The sequence below is a fragment of the Pelophylax lessonae genome (genome assembly GCF_965119305.1).
Source record: "Pelophylax lessonae genome assembly, chromosome: 3".
NCBI lineage: Eukaryota > Metazoa > Chordata > Amphibia > Anura > Ranidae > Pelophylax > Pelophylax lessonae.
This window is the reverse complement of record NC_138770.1, coordinates 323,436,357-323,457,945: the sequence shown is the minus strand read 5'-3', so window position 1 is coordinate 323,457,945 and position 21,589 is coordinate 323,436,357. Positions and strand designations below refer to the sequence as shown.

General features: G+C 41.3%; 1 protein-coding gene across 1 annotated transcript in view; it reads left to right on the top strand.

The window, feature by feature from the left end:
• The window catches only part of CSMD1 (CUB and Sushi multiple domains 1), a 2,644,830-nt gene that overhangs the window by 2,575,079 nt on the left and 48,162 nt on the right, over positions 1-21,589 (top strand). Inside the window, exons 61-63 of the mRNA XM_082250071.1 lie at positions 1,630-1,803; positions 4,112-4,185; positions 6,598-6,709. Coding sequence (XP_082106197.1) covers positions 1,630-1,803; positions 4,112-4,185; positions 6,598-6,709 — 360 coding nt within the window. The remainder of the gene's footprint in view (positions 1-1,629; positions 1,804-4,111; positions 4,186-6,597; positions 6,710-21,589) is intronic.

Genomic DNA, 21,589 nt, shown 5'->3' with positions numbered 1-21,589 from the left:
AGTAATTCATCATCAAATTTCACAGGAAAGGAGCTGAGTCATCACTTAGAGATGGTTTCCATTTATTTTAGCTTGATTTTTACTGCAAATAGATAGTAAGCTTTGATTCATTTTAGGTATCTCCCTGTAATTAAAAATCTCTAGGCATTGCAAGCATGTTTGCATTGTCTTGATTTCTGATTTTTAAAGAATGATGTGCTTACCAGCATAAGATGCTCAACGAAGTGATCCATCTTCCAGATTTTCATGCATCAAATATTCAAATTTGCTGTAATTTAGTTGTGTTTGATTTTACTGTCTTTGGGTTTGCGTATATCAAGACCAATCACTAACATCTAATATAAGCTTTAATATGTTACAGTAATTTCAGAGGCTATATTCAGTGTTTTAAAATCAGCAGCTTTCACTAACGTAATATCGAGTGAATCTGCATGAAGGCCTGTGTTATAGTGTGATGTTGCTTTGTCCCTGTCTCCCAATTGTGCTCCTTCATTGTCACCCTGTACCATACTCCCTGGTAACTGATTCCTGCTGAGGCCCATTGCAAATGCATATTGTCACCATCAGAAAACCTGCACTAAGATATCATATGCAATTATGTAAGCATGCAAGCCAGTACAATAGAAATGACTACAAGTTGACTGCAGGAACTCAGCAGTGGTAAAATGCAAGAAATGATGAAAAAGATGAAAAAAAATAGTTTAAAAAACTATGTATTAAAAACAAAAAAAGAAATTCAGCACTTGTTTATGATGCAGTTAAGGTTAAAGTGATTCCAAAGGAAAGAATAAAAAAACATGTTATTCCTTACTTTGTGCAATGGTTTTGCACACAGCAGCCCTGAATTTCTTCTTTTTGAGTCCTGGCTCCTCTCTCCTACCGAATGCTGCCATATCAAGCCTCCTGCCTCTGGGGGCACTCAAGCAGGCTCGCTCCCAAGCCATGCTCTGTGTGTTCATTCCCACACAGAGCATGGCTCGGCCCCAATCCCTCTTCATTTGCTCACTGGTTATGATTGACAGCAGCAGGAACAAATGGCTCTCAGCAGTGTGAGCCAATGAGAAGAGAGAGGCCTGGGAGAGCCGCTGCCCTCATGCACATTGCTGGATGAAGATTTGGCTAAGGTTAATTTAAGGGGAGGCTGGAGGGAACTGCACCCATGAGGTGTTTAACCTTAACACATAGAATACATTAAGGTAAACAATGTTGAGCCTTTAGAACCACTTTAATACAAGCTTACATTTCCAGTTTAAAACAACAATACATTTTAGTTTCAAATCCTTTTTGACATACACAAATTGATCTTGCTTGCATATGCCTTATTTGATACAGTATTTGGTGAACTGTAATATTGCATTTTATGGTAAAACAGGAATACTTTATTTTATCAACAGAATATAGCATGATGCACAGTAAAACAAACATTTTGCTGATGGGCTTTGTATGTTGAATAATTTGCCTAAAATTATATTTTGGCCTTGACCTAATGGATGGTTAAGGAGGTTCCTGAATTGTGACATAAGGCTTATTTTCATTTATGGGTACACAGGACCTTAGACTTAACTGTTATTGTCTATAGACTCAAATTCAACTATATATGTAACTAATGTAAAGCATTTCTTTTTATAGCTGTATTTTGTGGTGATCCTGGAACTCCGGCTGAGGGACGTCTCAATGGCAAAAGTTTTACCTACAAATCAGAAGTTTCTTTTCAGTGCAGACCCCTTTTTATTTTAGTAGGGTCATCTAGAAGAATTTGCCTGTCCGATGGCACTTGGAGTGGTATTCAGCCAATTTGTATTGGTATGTCTAGTATTCATAACTTTATCTTATCTGCAAATGTTTGAAATTTAATTTGGAGGCAATTTAGAATTAAAAAACAAAGCTAAAAATAGATTAATTATACATAAGAAGGTTTTCCCAAAAGTATAACGTTCATTCCTTTTTTTTATAACTATTGTTATGTAAACAAATTTTCAGTAGCAGAACGTAACAGGAAATATACAAGGGGTCTTTAAAATGATTCTGCACTTTTATATATATAACTTAGTTTAAAAAAGTGTGGAAACTTTTAGAAGAATCCTTCTATATTTTTTATAAAAACTATTACAATTGCACACAATTGGCCTGTACCTATAGGCAGCCAGGGACAAAGAGGTAGTTTTCCCTGAATGGTTACTTGTGATATAATACACATCATTCAGTCTGGCTGTAAATCTGTATATCAAATTCTGCACTCAAAATCAGTGCAGTTTAGAACCAGCTACTCTAATACAATTTAAAGAGACACTGTCACTTTGCTCATGCAGGGAAAAATGAGCCTCTGCAATGGTTCTCATCCTCCCAATACTCAACTTACCAGCAATCACCTAGCTGTTCCTTCCTCCTTCTCCTCTGCTAACACTAAAATTACTCATATGGCCAATCCAGGGGAGTGGTGACATCACATCCCCAGTCATGTTACAGTTTTCAGGCTTAGCAGTTGGTTGACTGACCCAAGCATTGTCACACAAGAGAAGGTCACAAGCTTCCCCAAACCTAGAAGTAAAGGTGAATAGGTGCAGGAACTCACTCCCCCACATCCCTGAACCCCTAAATGCCCGAACACAATTTTGCAACTTTGCCATGTGTTAGTAAAACTGTACATATCACAACTACTTAGTGTATCCAGGTGGATTTTATAATGTTTTTTTCAGGAGAAATAGCTTTCATTTGGTGGTAAATGCTAATGGCTATCTCTGTTTTATTTATTTATTTATTTATTTATTTATTTTGAGGGGGTTGTGTACTTGTGTTATCAAAGAAAAGCTAGCCCAAAAAGTAACCTTTTTAAATTAAGCTGTATATGTCTTTCTATTACCATAATCTACCAACAAAGAACACCTCATGAGATGAGCACAGCTATCTCAGTAATACCATATACAGTACTGTACTGTGCAAAAAAAAAAAAAAAATATTCCTGCCCGAAATATACTGACCCTGACCTTGACCATTGACCCCTGATCTTGACCCAAACACTAACCCTGACACTGACCTAGATCAAACCTTGATCTAGATATTTTGTTTACACACAGCTGCCTTTTTATCTCTCACTGCAAGGAGAGAGAGATACTGTACAATGTACCTTTCCTCTCCATTCACATAAAGAGAAACACAGGGGCGGCCTTCACAATCAATGACCACTGTGATGCCAATCAGAGGCTATCACAGTGATCGGGTGACCCAGAACTAGTGAGACCCTGGATGCTGTGCGGCGCACTCCCAGCACAAAGACAGTATATGCAGCTCCATGGAAAAAAGCCTTGTCCAGTGAGGCTGTATATATGCGTACTGTCATCATAATGGGGTTATATTACAGCATTTATTCACACCAACCTAAAACAGAGTTAGGATTGGTGCTATGCACAGAGCTCAGGGTTCAGGTGGTGCTATTCACAGAGCTCAGGGTTCAGAATGAAGTGTTCAGCTCCTTCTCAGCTTTGAGCTCTGCACCCTCCTCCCCCACTAGCTGCATTTTCCACCCTTTAATGCTTTGCCACCTTCCATGTGCTTATCTTGTAAAAAGCACCTGGCTGCAGAAAACTTGCTTGGCTCTAAACTTTCCCCACAGTGCAAGAAATAGGGATTAAAGAGGCAGCACCCCGATCCCACTTATTACCACAATGTGCCAACCCCCTGCCCCTTTCTTGTCTGAGTGGTGGGGCAGGGAGGGTTTTATGGGAATTACCAAGAGAGGAGAGCTGTCATTGGCAAACACAGAAGCTGGGATTCTGTGTTTAAACGTGACAGTAGTTAGAGGTGGGCAACAGGCCAGTGGGAGGTTCCGGCTGAAAAAAAGTCAAGGAATCATTGTATCTTGTCCTAGGAAAACAAGCTGCATTATTTTTCTATTGGAATAAAAACAATTCCATGAAAGTTGGCTATGATTTCTAGAATTATTCTTTCCTATATGAAAACTACATTTTATTTTGCACCTTGTTGACATCTATCGTGTCCCCTATCTTGTTTTAATTCTGATAGAAAACTTTATACGGTAAAAGCAAATGTGCTAAAATGATTGATGGTTTCTATAGTAACCCTGCCTTATGCTCACATTTTCCATGCTTTTCAGATCCGGCTCATAATACTTGCAAAGACCCTGGTACGCCTCATTATGGCATGCAAAACAGTTCCAAGGCCTATGAGGTAATGAGAACATTTTATAAGCATTGTTTAATTGTTATCAAATTAGAATAATTCAATTAAAATATAATTTGAACAATTATTTTATGTCTTATTCAGTTTATTAATATTCAGTTCATGAACAATGTGTTAGTACACCTCGTATTACACCCCTTTTTCTAAAAAGCTGCAGCAAAGAAAAAAAAAAAAAAAAGATCAAGATGTTATATCTATTTACAGTATTTGTCATTTACAAGTAAATAAATTACCACAGTTTTACAAATACATTGTAAACTTTGCCCTTTAACTGGATGTTTCTCCAAGTCTTAATCTCTCAAGTGTATTTCATGAAGGTTAGGATTCCAAGAACACCCCATTCTGCAGAAATATTATAACAACAGATAAACTGTATCTTAAAACCCAAACTATTCAGTACACATCAGGATACAGAGGGCAGCTGCCATTTGCAAGAAAATTGGACAGTTGAGCACGTGGGTTTCCTCTGCCTGTGTCCAAATGACTGTACACATAGGCAGAAAGGTTTTGGGTATTTGAAGATTTTTGAAACCTGTTATAAATATGTGCAATTTGTATTGCTTTGAAACATCACTGTTTGTGCTATCACTTGTTTATGTAACTCAAGTTACCATTAATTCTTTGCTTGGACTAAGAAAAAAAAAAAAAATAGGCCTGATTTATGAAAGCTTGAGCAAAAGTAAAAACTGTTTTTGGTGATATGTTTAGCAAGGTTTCATCTTCCATTTTCTAATCTGTAGTGGTAAACAGTCAATCTGTTTGCTATGGATGACTGATTAAGTTTCCCTTTTTCCAGTTTGATAAATGAATCTTTGTGCCTGTTAAGAGTACTGCACTTCACTGCACATCTGTACCCATGACACACCTATGTCTCCACTGCAAACCTTCACACACCTTTTTGTGACACTTCATCCCTTTCCTACACTTGTTCCAATACTAAACCAGCTCCTCACACCTGTTCAAACACTGCAGCCGCTTCTCATACCTTTTCTGACACTGAACCCCATTCACACACTTGTTCTTTCACTGCACATCCTTCTCACAGTTGTTTCAAAACTGAACAATGAACCTCCTCCACCTCACACTTGTTCCAACGCTGAACCTTCTCTTCACTTTTGTTCCAAAACTGCACCTGCTTCTCATACCTGTTAAGAATACTGCACCACACTGCACATCTGTACCCTTGGCACACCTCTGTCTCCACTGCACACCTTGACACTCCTTTTTGTTACAATTCATCCCTTTCTCACACTTGTTCCAAAACTGAACCCGCTTCTCACAATTGTTCTGACACTGAACCCCCTCCTCGCACTTGTTCTTTTACTGCACATCCTTCTCATAGTTGTTCCAAAACTGAACACTCAACCTCCTCCACCTCACACATATTCCAACACTGCATTGCCTTGTCATGCTTGTCATGACACTGAACCCCTTCCTTACAGTTGTTCTGACACTGCACCCCATTATTACACCTGTTCCAACACTGCAACCCCTTCTTACACCTGACCCAACCATGAAACTCTCATTTACACCTGTTTTAATACTACAGCTCTTTCTCACACCTGTTCTTACACTAAACCTTCTTCTCACACCGGTTCTGAGTCCCACACACATCTTCCACAGTCACTCACTTGTGATGGCAGTAGTACATATCCCTGAGGGTGGTTGGAGGTGAGACCAAATGATCCAGAAGTGTCATCTGCATTTAACAGGCCTAGGCAAAGGAATTCTTCAGCCGGCTGCATGCCTTCTAGTAGTGTGGGGGTTAGAAGGTTGGTGCTGCAGTGGGGGCTGGGAATTTGTAAAAAAAAGAAAAAAATCATGCCTGCAACCTGGGGCACACTGAAAAAGATGAAGGTCACTTGCCCCAGCTGCTCTCAGCTAGCAACATTACTGGGGAGCATGGAGGGGTCACAATCTACATATCACATGGAAAAAATTGATGGGTAGACCAATGCCAACCTATGCTCTAACCATAGAAATTGTAGTTTTGTTTTCATTGTTCAAGCTTTTGCAGTTATTCTGACAATGTTTTGCATCATGGAATATATAGTTTATTTCTGAATGGATGTATTCTTCGCCTTTGCACTGCAAATTTTACAGATATCAGTGATTAGAATAAACTAGCATTTAACCTGCATATATAAAAATAATATATATGTATTTATATTTATACCTATTTTCTTCCAAATACAATGACTTGCTTATCTTTTCTCATCTTTTTCCTTCTTCAATACTTTCTTCTAAAGAGGAAAGGAATAGTGCTTGGACGTACATTTTGTCTTATGAAAAAAAAAATTGCATTTTCATTTATGTGCCTCATTATCATTTAAATAGCTATCTTCACTTACTTCATTTTAAGACTCCTGACATATTTCTGATATTTTTGTTTTTTTGAAGATTGGAAGTACTGTCTTCTTTAGATGTCGCAAAGGCTACCATATTCAAGGCTCTACTACACGTAATTGTCTAGCTAATTTAAGGTGGAGTGGAACTCAGCCAGAATGCATTCGTAAGTACCAATAGCCCTTGGATCAGTTTAAATTATCGCCTCTTTTATGAAATGCATTTCCTGTTCTGATAGCATTACCCAACTTAAAAAGAAACCTAAGAATGCAAAGACAGATATGTACTATATAGAAATAAAAGAGTGAATGAAAAAAAATCCACTTATCTCAGAATTCAGCAAAAAAAAAACAGCCAATTAAAAATTAATAGTTCCATATGTATGCAGAGATTATTTTAACTGTTCACTTCTGTTAATGTCAGTTTTAGAATATGTTGACAAATCATTAAAAATGAAAGGCTTTATGTTTTTATATATATTTTTTTTTTCATTTTTGAAAACTTTTATACAATATTTTTAATGACAGGTTTTGGGGGATTTACAAAGGGTTTAGCTGCCCATCAACCAATGTTCCCTTCAAACTTCCATTCAGATGAAAATCTTCTTAATTAATTATTTTTACTTCTCTGTCAAGGACAAGTCAGGGTTCCTATTGACGTTTTTTAGCAACAGCAAGCTGTAAAGTCTTTAATAACCAGAAGAACCATGTTGCAAAGAGGCTGTTTTTTAAGTTAATAGACTGCTTGCCTGTCTAGTCTTTCTCAGCATATTTTTTATGACCTTCTTGTTGTCCATACAAAGATATAAAACCCCCAAAGTATTTTTCCAATACTGAAATGGCACACCTATCTTCTACAGACATAGTAGAGGGACACAAAACGGGGAAAATGGGATTTTGAAGACTGAACATTATACCTTACCTTGTGGCTGTTTTAAACTAGCAGAGGACACTTTATCAACCAAGCTTTTATAAGATGAACTTTTTTACTTTTTCACTTTTTTAAAGAAAGGATAATGATATGCAATTGTGAGAAACAGCTTGTGATTCATGATGGATTTCTATATAAATGGTTCCTAGAATGTGATGTGATATTCATCAGTCTCACATGTTTAAAGATAGTTTTTATTATTTTCTCTTCAACAATTTATATACATACAAACTTAAATTGGAACTGAAACAAGTACTAAAACAAGAACAAACAAGAAAAGGAAAGAGGGGAAAGCATAGGGGGAGCATAAGTACTTTGCTTTTGCTATCGATAATGATATTAACTATGACCCTTTCAATGTGGTCAACCCTGAAGGACATTTATGTGTGTCAAATTCCTATAGGGCAGTGATGGCGAACAGTGATTTTGAGCCAGAGTGCCCAAACTTCATCACCAAACCAACGTATTTTTTTCAAAGTGCTAACACTGCAAATAAACTGCAGACATCCAGCCACCCAGGTGATGTTAGCACACTCCAAGAGGGATTGTAGTCAGTTCAGCACTCACCCAGCTCTGGCATCCAGTGTCGGTGTGCCTGGTAGCAGATTCTCCTTTTGTTGGTGCCTTTGATCACCCTCCTCACTCTCGATGGTGTCCCCTCAGCACCGTCCTCTTGCTCCTCAACTCCAGGGGCTTTTGTGGCTTGGGCTCTCTCCCTCCTGAACCAACTCAGCCTCATCTCACTCTTGTCTCCACACTTCTCTCACCCTTGCTCTCCACTCTCTGTCAGCCCTTTTTTTCCCTGGGCTCCAAGCTGTCCCTAATCTTTTTTACAGGGCATGCTGGGGCTGTAGTTTTTCTTTAATTGATTAAAAAAGAAGCCATTGTATTCTGGGACTACATGTCCCATGGTGCACTTGTCCTTGCCCCTCATTGGTCCCTGGCTTCAGCCGCTCTGTCCCTGTCCTGCGCTGCTTGACAGAAGAAGGGGAGTGAGTGGGGGAAATACACTGACAGCCCGCACTCGCTTCTTCTCTTGTCACAGCGCAGGCAGTGGTGGCGGCCCTCGCATGCCCACATAGAGGGCTCTGCATGCCAGCTGTGGCAGGTGTGCCATAGGTTCGCCATCACTGCTATAGGGAATATCAAATAAAGGAGAAAATCATTTCAAACCTCAACACACTAGTTAGAGAATCATACAGCAATACTGAGCACCTCTTTCTCCTTAGCAACAGTATCCTTCTGGGCACATTCATTGAGTGGTCCTGTAAGCTCTATGCAATCTAAATTGTGTAAGTCTCCTAGAAGTAGAAAGTAGGAGGTCATGTTGAAGAGCAGTTTTCCGTTGTGCATGACACTCCCACCACCATGCTTGACTGTAGGCAAGACACACTTGTCTTTGTACTCTCACCTGGTTGCCGCCACACACGCTTAACACCATCTGAACCAAATAAGTTTATCTTGGTCTCATCAGACCACAGGGTTCCAGTAATCCATGTCCTTAGTCTGCTTGTCTTCAGCAAACTGTTTGCGGGCTTTCTTGTGCTTCTTCTTTAGAAGAGGCCTCCTTCTGGGACAACAGCCATGCAGACCAATTTGATGCTGTGTGCGGCGTATGGTATAAGCACTGACAGGCTGACCCCCTACCCCTTCAACCTCTGCAGCAATGCTGGCAAGACAACCTCTGGATATGATGCTGAGCACGTGCACTCAACGTCTTTGGTCGCCAATGGTGAGACCTGTTCTAAGTGGAATCTGTTTTGTTATACCGCTGTATGGTCTTGGCCACCGTGCTGCAGCTCAGTTTTAGGGTCTTGGCAATCTTCTTATAGCCTAGGCCATCTTTATGTAGAGCAATGATTCTTTTTTTCAGATCCTCAAAGAGTTCTTTGCCATGAGGTGCCATGTTGAACTTTCAGTGACCAGTATAAGAGTGTGAGAGCGATAACACCAAATTTAACACACCTGCTCCCCATTGACACCTGAGACCTTATGACACTAATGAGTCACATGACACTGGGGAGGGAAAATGGCTAATTGGAGCTAATTTGGACATTTCCACTTAGGGGTGTACTCACTTTTGTTGCCAGCGGTTTAGACATTAATGGCTGTGTGTTGAGTTATTTTGAGGGGACAGCAAATTTACACTGTTATACAAGCTGTACACTCACTACTTTACATTGTAGCAAAGTGTAATTTATTTAGTGTTGTCACATGATAAGTAATATTTTCAAAAAGGTGAAGGGAGTACTCACTTTTGTGAGATACTGTATATACTGTATATTACCAATTCTCGAAGGGTATGCAAACTTTTGAGCACACATGTACATCAAGAGTCAGATCTAACACATTATTGAAATCATCAATCTGTGGGGACATCATATATATACAGTACCTAACCAGGACTGAATACAACAATTAAATACATTAGGTGAGTATAGAAGTGGTGCATACACGTTTGCAATAATACAAGAAATATTTTAAAGGAAGGCATATATGAATATACAGTATATATGCCTGGAGAATTTTTTTCAACCTGTTTGCATAGCGAGGGAAGGTTCTTGTGAATTAGGATGCTAACACTCCTGGAATAATAGATGTGGAAGGAATGGTATGTGAGTTTATATTGGGATTTATTCAGCTGACAAGAATTTTCTTTGGGTATGTCTCTGGCAAATATATTACCATAGGACTATACCTACTCAGAGTATAAAAAAGTGCCTTGCATTTGAGGGGTCATTGTCACTCACAAATGTTCAATGAAACTATAGCAATGCTTCTATGCCTTTCCATAATGATTGTAAAAAAAAGAAAAATCCTGATTACTGATTAACACTGTACTGTACTGATGACAGTATATAAAAAAAAATAGATTTTTTTTTTATTTTTATTTCTTAATACAGTACAGTGTTGCATGACCGTGCAATTGTCATTCAAAGTGCAATGGCAGTGAAAGCTGAAAATGGGCATGGGCAGGAAGTGGGTAAAAGTGCCCAGTATTGAATTGGTTAAAGGATAAGTTCACTTTAAAAAAAAAAATTGTAGTAAATGCACATTTATTTATTTATTTTTTGTTAAAAACTAAAATAAGTATTTATTATGTTTTTTAAGGATTTTAAGGAGCCTGCAGATCATTGCATCCTCAATCAGCAGATTGCAGGTGCAATGTCAGGCTTCTGCAGACACTCAGTACAACTGTCTGCCCATACCTCTCATTCAGGCAGACTGTTACTGAAGTGCAGCAAGAGTAATGAATTATAGCCCTTGTAGTTCATTGAGAACTACAAGCCATCTGCCGCGGTGGAGGTGGGACTTGTAGTTCATTCACAAATCTTTCTTTAAATTGTGACACCTGGTGCAGGAAGAGGATCCCCAACCACTGTCATGGGGGGGGGGGGGGATCAGGGAGTGGGTGAGAGGTGCACAGAGATCTGGGAATACTGAGAATTTCAATCCATCTATTTACAGTTCGCTCATCTCTCTCACACTAAAAACCCTGGGAGGATTACCCAGGGGTAAAAGACAGGATGGAACACTGCTCACCTGCAAACAAGCATGACAAAGATTTCTTGCAAAAGGTGTTGAGTAAACAGGTTTTGAAGGGTTACAGCAAGGAGAAGGAGGATATTTAAGTTTTGTTGCCAGTGCCTAGAGGTTTTTACACTATTGGAGATTCTGACTTGACTTTTGTTCCCACCTGTGGAGATTGGTATCACAATCTGGATGGAGACTGGCAATCTGTAGCAGCTTTTGAATGCAACAAAGTGTTAATTGCCAGACACAAGCTTGAATGGCAACAGCATCTGGTGAGCTTTATTCCTAAAGGAATTGGCACAGATTATTTCGGTGGTGGATTTATGGTGTATTGTTTGGATCTTTTTGATTCACCCTATTTTCCACATATTCGTACTTGAGTTTGCACTTTCTATACATAATATTTTATATGAACACTTTTTATATCATTTTTTGCTTTTAATTTATTTCTATTCCTCCTCAATGCCTGTCCAAAAAATGGGATATACTTATGGCATTTATTTTTATTTATTTTACTGTACTAATTACACTGGCTGGGAAGGAGTTAAGCATCTAGTGTGATCAAAGGCTTAACTGTGTGCCTATCCAATGTTTTTGTACACACAGCGTGATGCTTTCAGTAGAGGAAGAGATTGTTTCTAGTCTCTGCTTTGCAGAGACACAGGATCAGGTCTTCCCCTATGTCAAAAATGAGATATGCCTTGTTTACATGGGCATATATCCGTTGTCTATGTTTTACCAAAGATTGGGTGAGTGTCGGAGGACATTGAGTCCCTGGGACCCGCAGATAAGCTTCTGCTGTAAATGATTACAGCAGAAGCGGCCTTCCAGTGGTGCGTGTGTGCCCCCTGCAGGCAAAAATGCAATATCACGTATATATACAGTATCTCACAAAAGTGAGTACACCCCTCACATTTTTGTAAATATTTTATTATATCTTTTCATGTGACAACACTGAAGAAAGGACACTTTGCTACAATGTAAAGTAGTGAGTGTACAGCTTGTATAACAGTGTAATATTGCTGTCCCCTCAAAATAACTCAACACACAGCCATTAATGTCTAAACCGCTGGCAACAAAAGTGAGTATACCCCTAAGTGAAAATGTCCAAATTGGGCCCAATCAGCCATTTTTCCTCCCCAGTGTCATGTAACTCCTTAGTGTTATAAGGTTTCCGTTGTAAATGGGGAGCAGGTGTGTTACATTTTGGTGTTATCGCTTTCACTCTCTCATACTGGTCACTGGAATTTCAACATGGCACCTCATGGCAAAGAACTCTTTGAGGATCTGAAAAAAAGAATTGTTGCTCTACATAAAGATGGCCTAGGCTATAAGAAGATTGCCAAGACCCTAAAACTGAGCTGCAGCAGTTTAACAGGACAGGTTCCACTAAGAACAGGCCTCGCCATGGTTGACCAAAGCAGTTGAGTGCACATGCTCAGCGTCATATCCAGAGGCTGTCTTTAGGAAATAGACGTATGAGTGCTGCAAGCATTGCCCCAGAGGTTGAAGGGATGGGGGGTTAACCTGTCAGTGCAAGTAAAATGATTAAAAAAATGTAACATAGTAATGAACATGGAAATGCATCAGGTAGATTGGAATGTGGGAATCAGACTAAGGCTCCATGTACACGGGACGTTGTTAAAAATCCCTTTGAATGCTGGAATTTTTAGGACATTTGAAACGTCCGTTCGGTCGCGTTTGTACCCGAGTTTAGCTGGCGTTTAGCGGGCGTTTGTGTTTAGAACCGTTCCTAGAGGTCAAAAAAATGATTCCCCTTTAAAATGAAAAAACGCGAAAGCTAAACGCGGGTCATCGCGTTCGGTCGCATTCGGACGCGTTTTTGCGTTTGAAATGCCGGGAAACACACGTTCGAACGCAAATAATTGCGTTCTAAAAAAAGTCCCTGAACGCAACTGCCTGCAAATGACTGTAAACGACCTGGTGTACATGGACAGATAAGATAAAATGTAGATGGGTTCAGGGGCTTCTAAAAAAATTGCCCAACTGCTCCTAAACGGCCATTTCCAGCGTCCCGTGTACATGGAGCCTTAGGGATCCGTACTCACAAAAATGCAGGATGCTGTATGCTAAAATTGCACCGGCAGCTAACGGAGACGTCTGACCCAGGAGCTGTGGGTAAAGGTTCCAAAATGGGCCGGCAGTGCAAAACAGGGCAGATAGAAAAATGGGCAAACAGAACCATCCAACATAACCTGCCAGGATGGTGGCTGAAAAAAAAAGTGAAATAAGCTAGGCTGGGGAAGGGGCAGGTTGTAGTGCAGCTCCCATTGGCTAACTTTCCTCCTTCTCTTGGCAACTTCCTCTCTCCCCCTCCCTTTTGCGCCTAAACACAGCCACCAGGAAGCACCAGGGTCTAAAGAAGTCTGGGTCTGGCCTAATTATAATTTTGTGCCAGGTCTAACTTTAAACATACCATTTGGTTCAGCTTTTTTATATTTAAATCGCTTGCTCATCATCGATCAGCTTTCATTGACTCCAGCTTTGCTATCAACATCATTGAAGAAGGATCTACATCTCCAGCTTCCTTTATTCACTCTGGAAAGTTCTTTCTCTGTTGTAGCAGTAGACAATTATCTTCTGCCTTTAGTTGAGGACACTCTATGTACATCTCCCATTACCTTAACAATCGGGGTTGTACACCAGGAATTCATATGTCTTCTTGAGAGCTAATCCTCTCCTGCTAATCCTCCCATTCTGGGTTACACTTGGTTTAGGTTGTCTAGCCCACACATAGATAGGGTCTCCAATGAAATCCTCTCCTGGGCCCAAGCTTGTTTCTTAAACTGCCTGAAGGATTCTAAGCTCCTGGCCAAACTATCTACTATACCCTTGTTACACGGACTTGAGAGACATATTTTCAGAAAAGGCCACCTCAGTGATTCCTTCTCACCACTTGTACAACTGCCCCTGTGATCCTTAAGAACCTTAAGAATGGTTTCATGGTTTCCTGCCCACAGGGGCAAGATTTTTTTTCATGGAAAAAAAAAAGGACAAAACTTTACACCCTTGCATTATATATCATGGTATGAATAAGATCAAAATTTCTAAGTATATAACTGAAACCAGGGGGCATAAGTATTCACCAAACTTTATTTTCAGGGGGGCCTATAGCCTGATATGTTTTACATTATTTCCTAAGCCAGAATCTCTAAGGATCCCACCTAAGTACAGGCCATCATTCAATGTACCCAGCCTAAGTATCTGAAAGCTACCAAGCAAATTTTTTGGTTTTGCAAGCTTTTTTGTGTAAGCAACTGTTCTGACCCAACCTTAACCTCTCCCTTTCATCTTTTGTGAAGGGCAATGCTTTGGATGTTGGTGTTTGTGCAGTCCTCTCCCAGTACTCTCCCATCTCTAATCTGCTGTATCCATTTACCTACTTTTCCCCCAAATTCTCCAGTGTAGAATTCATTATGTCGTTGGAAATCCCAAGCCTTTAGCTTTGGACTTTTGGTGAGTGGCAACAATCAAGACCACAAAAGGTTTTTCTTTTAAATGATCTGAAGGTACCTTTTCTTCACTCCTTTTGATTCTACTATTACCTATCTCTCAGCCTCCAAGAAACTGAAAGAAAAATAAATGTCCTTTCCTACAGCTTCAAAATTCATTTTCACGATTCCTTTAGAGATCCACAACATTCTCCTTCCTCCTTAGCTGTTGGACACTTTTCCCCTGATCTCTCTGCTTCCATACCCAAGGCACAGACTGACACCCCAACCATAATACCTTTGGGGAAATGATTTATTCAGCTCCATCTCATGCTTAAGATTCTATCTGAAGTGCATGATGCCAACATTTCTATGATGACCTAAGTAGGTAATATTTTACCATGTTCAACTCTCTGAGACCTATGCCTCTAGGTTTCCAGTTCTCTATGTTCAAACTCTCTGATTTGTTTCTTGCCATACCTGCCCCTGAACATTTTTGCACTCATCTAGCTATGGATTTAATTGTGGATATTCCTCCCTCAAAAGGACACACTGTCATCTGGGTCACTATGGACTGCTTCATTAAAATGGCACATTTCATTCCACTTGCAAAACTCCCTCCTTTATGTTGCTGACATCCTTGTACATACGGAAAAGTCTCCTTAGCATAACCCAGAACATTGTCTCACACAAAGGTATACTGTTTGTTGGTACCCAGGTTTTGGAAAGCATTTTGTACCCTGATTAGCACCAGTTCATCCTTCTCTTTTGCTTACCACTCCCAAACTAATGGACAGACTGAGTGGATGAATAAGTCACTAGAGGCATACACTATATTACCAAAAGTATTAGGATGCCTGCCTTTACATGCACATGAACTTTTTTGTCATCCCAGTCTTAGTCCGTAGGGTTTAATATTGGATTGTCCCACCCTTTGCAGCTACAACAGCTTCAACTCTTCTGGAAAGGCAGTCCACAAGGTTTAGGAGTGTGTCTATGGGAATGTTTGACCATTCTTTCAGAAGCACATTTGTGAGGTCAGGCACTGATGTGGACGAGAAGGGCTGGCTCACAGACTCTGCGACCCCCTCAGTTAAAGGTCGGGGAACAGGTCCTGCTCTCTACAAGAAGTTTAACCCTCAAGCTCCCACTCAAATAAAGCTGCTTCCCAGGTTCATTAGTTTTTATACAGTTGTTCAATAGATGCTTCAGATTACAACTTCCTTCTGTCCTTTCTTTCTTTCTTTCTTTCTTTCTTTCTTTCTTTCTTTCTTTCTTTCTTTCTTTCTTTCTTTCTTTCTTTCTTTCTTTCTTTCTTTCTTTCTTTCTTTCTTTCTCTCTTTCTTTCTTTCTTTCTTTCTTTCTTTCTTTCTTTCTTTCTTTCTTTCTTTCTTTCTCTCTTGCCATTGAGGAATGTTCAGTAAGGAACCAGTGCATCCGACGTTCATGCTTGAGTGGTATGGTGGAGCTAAAAGTTCTCTATGTTCCACTGTGAGCTCAGGCATTGGATGCATCTAGTAATGATAATCTTTTTTTTTTTTTTTTCAAGCAAACGTTTATTGAGTGATGTGCACAACAATGTATAAAAAAAAAAAAATATGTTTGGAGTACAAACATATATGAAAATTGCATTACAACCAGAGAGAACATTTTCCAAAGCGAACAAATAAAAAAAGGAACGAAACCCCAAGGCAGGCAAATAGCGAGCAGGTACCAGAGACCATCCAGGGAAGTACATAGCAAAGGCAATACCAAAGTCATACAGCAAAACCATACAGTGCAGATGGGGAATGAACCATGGAAGAAAGAATGATCAGCAGGACCAACAATACGACATATTTTCAGGGGGTACATGTAGCTGAGGCCTCAAGCCACCTGTCCCATATCTTGTTAAAGCCTTTGGACATCCTCTTTTAATATAAATTACCTTTTTGTAGGGGAGAGTGGTATTGACATCGGCCAGCCAAGAAGCCAGGGTAGGCGGGGACGATTGTATCCATGTGCTTTCTAGCACTAAATAAGGTTTCACGTAGGAAGTGAAGCATGTGTTTATCAATGTCCTTATCTGGGAATATCCCCAAGAGGCATATCTTAGGGTCCAGGGATACCGGGGAGCCCATATGGTCATGGAGGAACTGAATCACCTGCATCCAAACCTTGGATGTGTGGGCAGTGCCATAGAAGATGTCTGAAAGTGCCCGAGGACAGGAAACACTTAGGGCAGCTGGAGAACCTGTGAGCCTATCAGAAATTTTCAGAGACACAAGGGTACAGGCCTCCAGAGCATCGCACCAGTTGTCCTCATCCAGTTCCCTGACATCCGCCACCCACGATGTTCTTACACCATATGCAAGGCTGGACACAGACTTGGAAAGCTGCATGTCATATAGCATAGATATAAGCTTATGATGGTCCCATCCCCTAAGCACATCCAGGATATCAACACAGCGCAGCACAGGGGGATGGTTGGCAAATTGTGCCCGGAATGCATGCCGCACCTGCAAATAATGGAAGTGCATTCAGGCCGGGAGCTGAAATTGAGGGTTGAGGGTAAACGTTTTAATGCTGCCATTGAGAAGCAGGTGAGAAAGCAGGTAAACACTCTTGGCCAACCAAATACCCGAGTCAGGGAGATGGAGAAGTTCAGACAAGTGTCAATTGTACCAAAGAGGAGTCATAGAATGAAACCCAGCATCTCCCGTCCTGGAGACCGCTAAGTCCCAGACCCTTCTGTGATGGAATAGGAGGCCACCACGATCAGAAGTCGCTGTGGAGCCACCTACCCTGCGCAAAAGATCACAGAAATGGTGCGGGAATTGTGTACTAGCCCGGCGACAAACCAGGGACAGATACCTGTGATTATCTTGTATATCAATATGAAAAAAGTGAGACAGTTGGGCTGCAAGGTAGTAAGCTGCAAAGTCAGGGACAGCCATGCCCCCTAGCTTCATGGGTTTTTGTGTATATCGCCATGCCAGTTTGGTTCTCCTCGTGCCCCACACAAATGTCTTTAACAGCCTATCCAGCACCACAAAGTATTTGTAGGGGATATAGGTAGGGGAGTGCCACAAAACATAGAGAATCTTAGGCAGAAGTATTATTTCGATCAAACCCACCCTGCCCATGACTCCCAACTGTTAACGCGCCCAAGACTGGGTTTTGGTCTTGACAAGGTCATATAAAGGCTCAACATTCAGTGGGATGTAGTCAGTCAGGGAATGAGACACGTGAACCCCAAGATGTTTAAAGGAGGCAACACGGGTCAGCGGAAGTGCAGCTTGATCGGCAGATGGCGAGAACACAGATCGGCAGATGGGAGAATCTGGGATTTGTCCCAGTTGACCGTAAGCCCGGAAAAATGTTCAAACTGTTGGCAGGGCCTTCAGCAGAGAGGGACCAGAGTCAGCTAAATACCGGATCATATCGTCAGCATAGAGGCCTATTCTTTCCTCAAAGTCCCCACAGCGCAGTCCGCGTATGTCAGAGTGAGAACGTATGGCTATCGCCAGGGGCTCTACCGCAAGGGCATAGAAGAGAGGGGAGATGGGGCAGCCTTGCCGTGTCCCCCAAGAGAGGAAGAACAGCCTGAACGTCCAGCCATTGGCCACCACTCTAGCCCAAGGCCGGTGGTATAGAATGGTGAGCCATTTAATAAAGTTTGGTCCAAAACCAAACCAGTTAAAAGCCTTGGCGGCGTCTAACGTCACTACTACCCTGGAGCCTACACAGTTGTCGGATGCCTGAATGTTCATGAATAAGTGTCTGGTGTTGAATGCAGTGTTCTTTGCAGGCATGAAGCCAGTTTGATCTGAGTGGATGATAGAGAGAATTACCTTGTTAAGGCGCAAAGCCAAAATCTTGGCTAAGATTTTGATGTCATTTTGGAGCAGAGAGATAGGTCTATGTGATTCTGGGAAGCGGGGGTCCTTCCCCGGTTTGGGGATCAGGACAATTAGAGCCTCCGGCAGGGCACGGTCCGCAAACGCAGCTTCGTATACACCTAGCAATCTGGTAGCCAAAGTATTAGAGAAATGTGAATAAAACTCCACAGGCAACCCGTCATAGCCCGGGCCTTGGCCTTTGCAAAGTGCAAAATAGCCGTAACCACATCTTTGACTGATAGAGGGGCTTCCAGCATTGCAACCTGTGATGGAGTCAACGTTGGAAACTCGAAAAATGAGAGGCATGGAATGACCAGCCTACCCACGGGAGCCCTGTAAAGGACCCTCTGCATGCGTCTCCACCAGAGCAATAATATCAGCTCATTGTTGCTTCAGGTAGGAGAAGACAACTTCCCGTTTAATTATGTCACACAGGCTGCGCACGTTCCAGGTGAGTAGTTTCAGCCGCGACATGGCAAAAGCAGGGTGACAGTATGTAGGCGGAGGGGATCTGGAGACTCCAGAGTGTAACGCTCCGGCATTTGTTTAGTGAAATGGATATGCAGCTGCAGAATTTCCACTCAGTAGTCGTGCAGAGATGTGTTGAATCACCATATCCAACTCTCCAGACTCATCATTGTGGCCCAGCCTGCCTCAGCATGCAAATATACAGGCACTCAGTTAAGATGTTCCTGGAGTGATAGGTTGTATACGATAGTATAGAGGTGATGTGCTGAAAGGACAGGCGTGAGTAGTGATAGCAATGATAGGCACTCAATAGTAATGTTCAGGAGTGTTAGCAGATGGTGATAGATAGTATGCAGATAGGTTAGCAATCATGTACAATTAACAGGTGGTAGGGGACAGCAGATGAAGTGTACAGGAATTGCTAACTCAGTGCAAGGATATAGATGGTAGTAGGCTCAAGAGCTAGCAATCTATGTAACAGTGCAGATGATAGAAATAGTAATGCATAGATAGCAACAGTCTTTAGTATACAAGAGTAGATAGTGCAAGTTGATAGGAAGGAATCCCCTGCGGGGTACTTATCACTAGTTGGTTTTAGAGAGATGAGGGGTCCGGTAATGAGGAGAAGGATCGGTAGCGAGATACAGGATCCGTAGCGAGATACAGGAAATAGCTGGAGGCTTCGGCAGCGTCAGACAAGGCTGTGTAACAAGCGGTTTGTACGAACACCTTGTGAGTGAAAACCGGCGATTGAAATAGCCGCTCAGAGCGGCGCCTAGTGATGACGTCACGAGATTTAATTGGGCTGGAAGGGTACCGAAGGTACCAGAATCTTACACAGAGCAGGCAGTACCCCCATCTGCAGAAGAATATAAAATATACATCAGTAAGGTACTGCAAAATCAAGCAGTAGTTCACTCGCCATGTACCCAGAGAGCATATATGTAGCACAAGACTCGGAAAAAACAACCCAAACCCCCCTCCCAGCCCAACACATACCCAAATAGGTGTGGGCATCAGTCCCAGTAACAAAGGAATATTCCCCTAGGTTTGGGATTTTTCAGGCACAAATTTATAAATGATTCAAAGATCAATGCAGAAAATTATAACATTTATTAAGGTGATAAATAAATTGATGTAGACATTAAAAAGAAAAACATTACAGGCAATGTGTGATCATCAAGAATACAACCATATCCGTGAGATGACTCTAACCAGTAACCAATATATTTCGGGAAATTAGTTCCCTTCTTCAGGGGTGGTTTCAAAACGGAGAAGTGTTCTAATAAACAAAAACAACAATATTATAATTATGCCATTGAACATAATAGAGGTATTCTATTAACATATACATCATTCATATACATATAATGTCTCGTAATCCACATATTATTAAAGAGTAGCTTGCATAGTTATTAATGTAGTTGGAAAACAAACACTTACATGGTTAGTCTTGTGATAAAACATGGAGCCTGTAGGGTGATTAAAAACAAGCTGGTCTGCCACACATGTGAGTCCACCGTCCTAGATATTTGTGTATCCCATGGGTCAAAAAATGACCAGTATAATGGATTGTATCATGGAAAGGATCTTATTGTAGGTCTCCTGTCTCCTAGCAGGTGTGGGAACCTGAAGTCCCAAAACAAAAGGTTGAGACACCAGGAAGTAGACAATATGGACCAACTAAGGGGAGAAATATAGCATATAGGGAATATGTTAGTTAGTTTAGGAGTCACTAAAGATCTCCAAAAGATTTGCAGGGCATCTGGGTCATCGTAGATGAAATCCAGTGTGTCCTGTCATAATATATAAAGAATAGCCAATTACCTGTATGGTCTTGGGCAGCGGGTAGCACATATGAGGATCGACCAGCGTGGTCAGAAAGATGTGAGGATTGCAAAGGAGGTGTGTGGATTTAAATATTACCTTGATTTGGTCCCATTGTCCACAGCTGGTGCTCCGCCTAACGGGGCTTCCTGGACAGCGGACGCCAGGAACAGCCCCGCCGCCGAGAATGCGCATGACATGCGTCATCGCGCCGGCGGAAACGGAAATGGCGTCCGCGTTCCACCGGCACGGGTCACGTAACCGGAAGTGGATAACCACATCCGGTTTGCGAGTGGCCGGGCCCGCCCATGTCTGCAGAGAACTGCAATGGGCAGGGCCGACCAGAGACAGCGAGCGCCAATACGGCGGTCTGTCTCACCCGTGCCAGGGTTACCATAGAGACCAGGAAGACAGAGAGAACGGGTATATTGAATAATAGATAAGGATTATAAAGCTATTATGGCATTGTGGTGATTACCTCGCCAAATACAACCCAAATGATGCTAAAAGGAAAAAGGGATAATTATTTTGAATGGGAATTATCATAGACTTGAAAATAAAATCTATGTAAAGATTAAGTGCGGTGGACATTTACATATAGGGGGACACAGCCTATGGTTAATTACTCCTTTACAAATCTGTGTAAACAAGATGGTATAATAGTAGACATAATCGACATTGAGTGTTAGAGGGGAGGTACATATATATGGAAAGATATGCATCATATAAAATACAGACAGATGTATAATGCATCTATTTTTACTTTTCCATTCCACCTGAAGTGAAACCCTCCAGAAATGGCTTGAATGACAGGGTTCCATTCAAACCTGGGGGTTCAGTGGCTTTTAGGGAATGTATCCACCTCAACTCCAGCTGGAGGAGACTTTTGTTCCAGTCTCCTCCCCTGGGGCTAGGGTGGACACGATCCAAAATTAGGAATTTAATCCTAGGGAA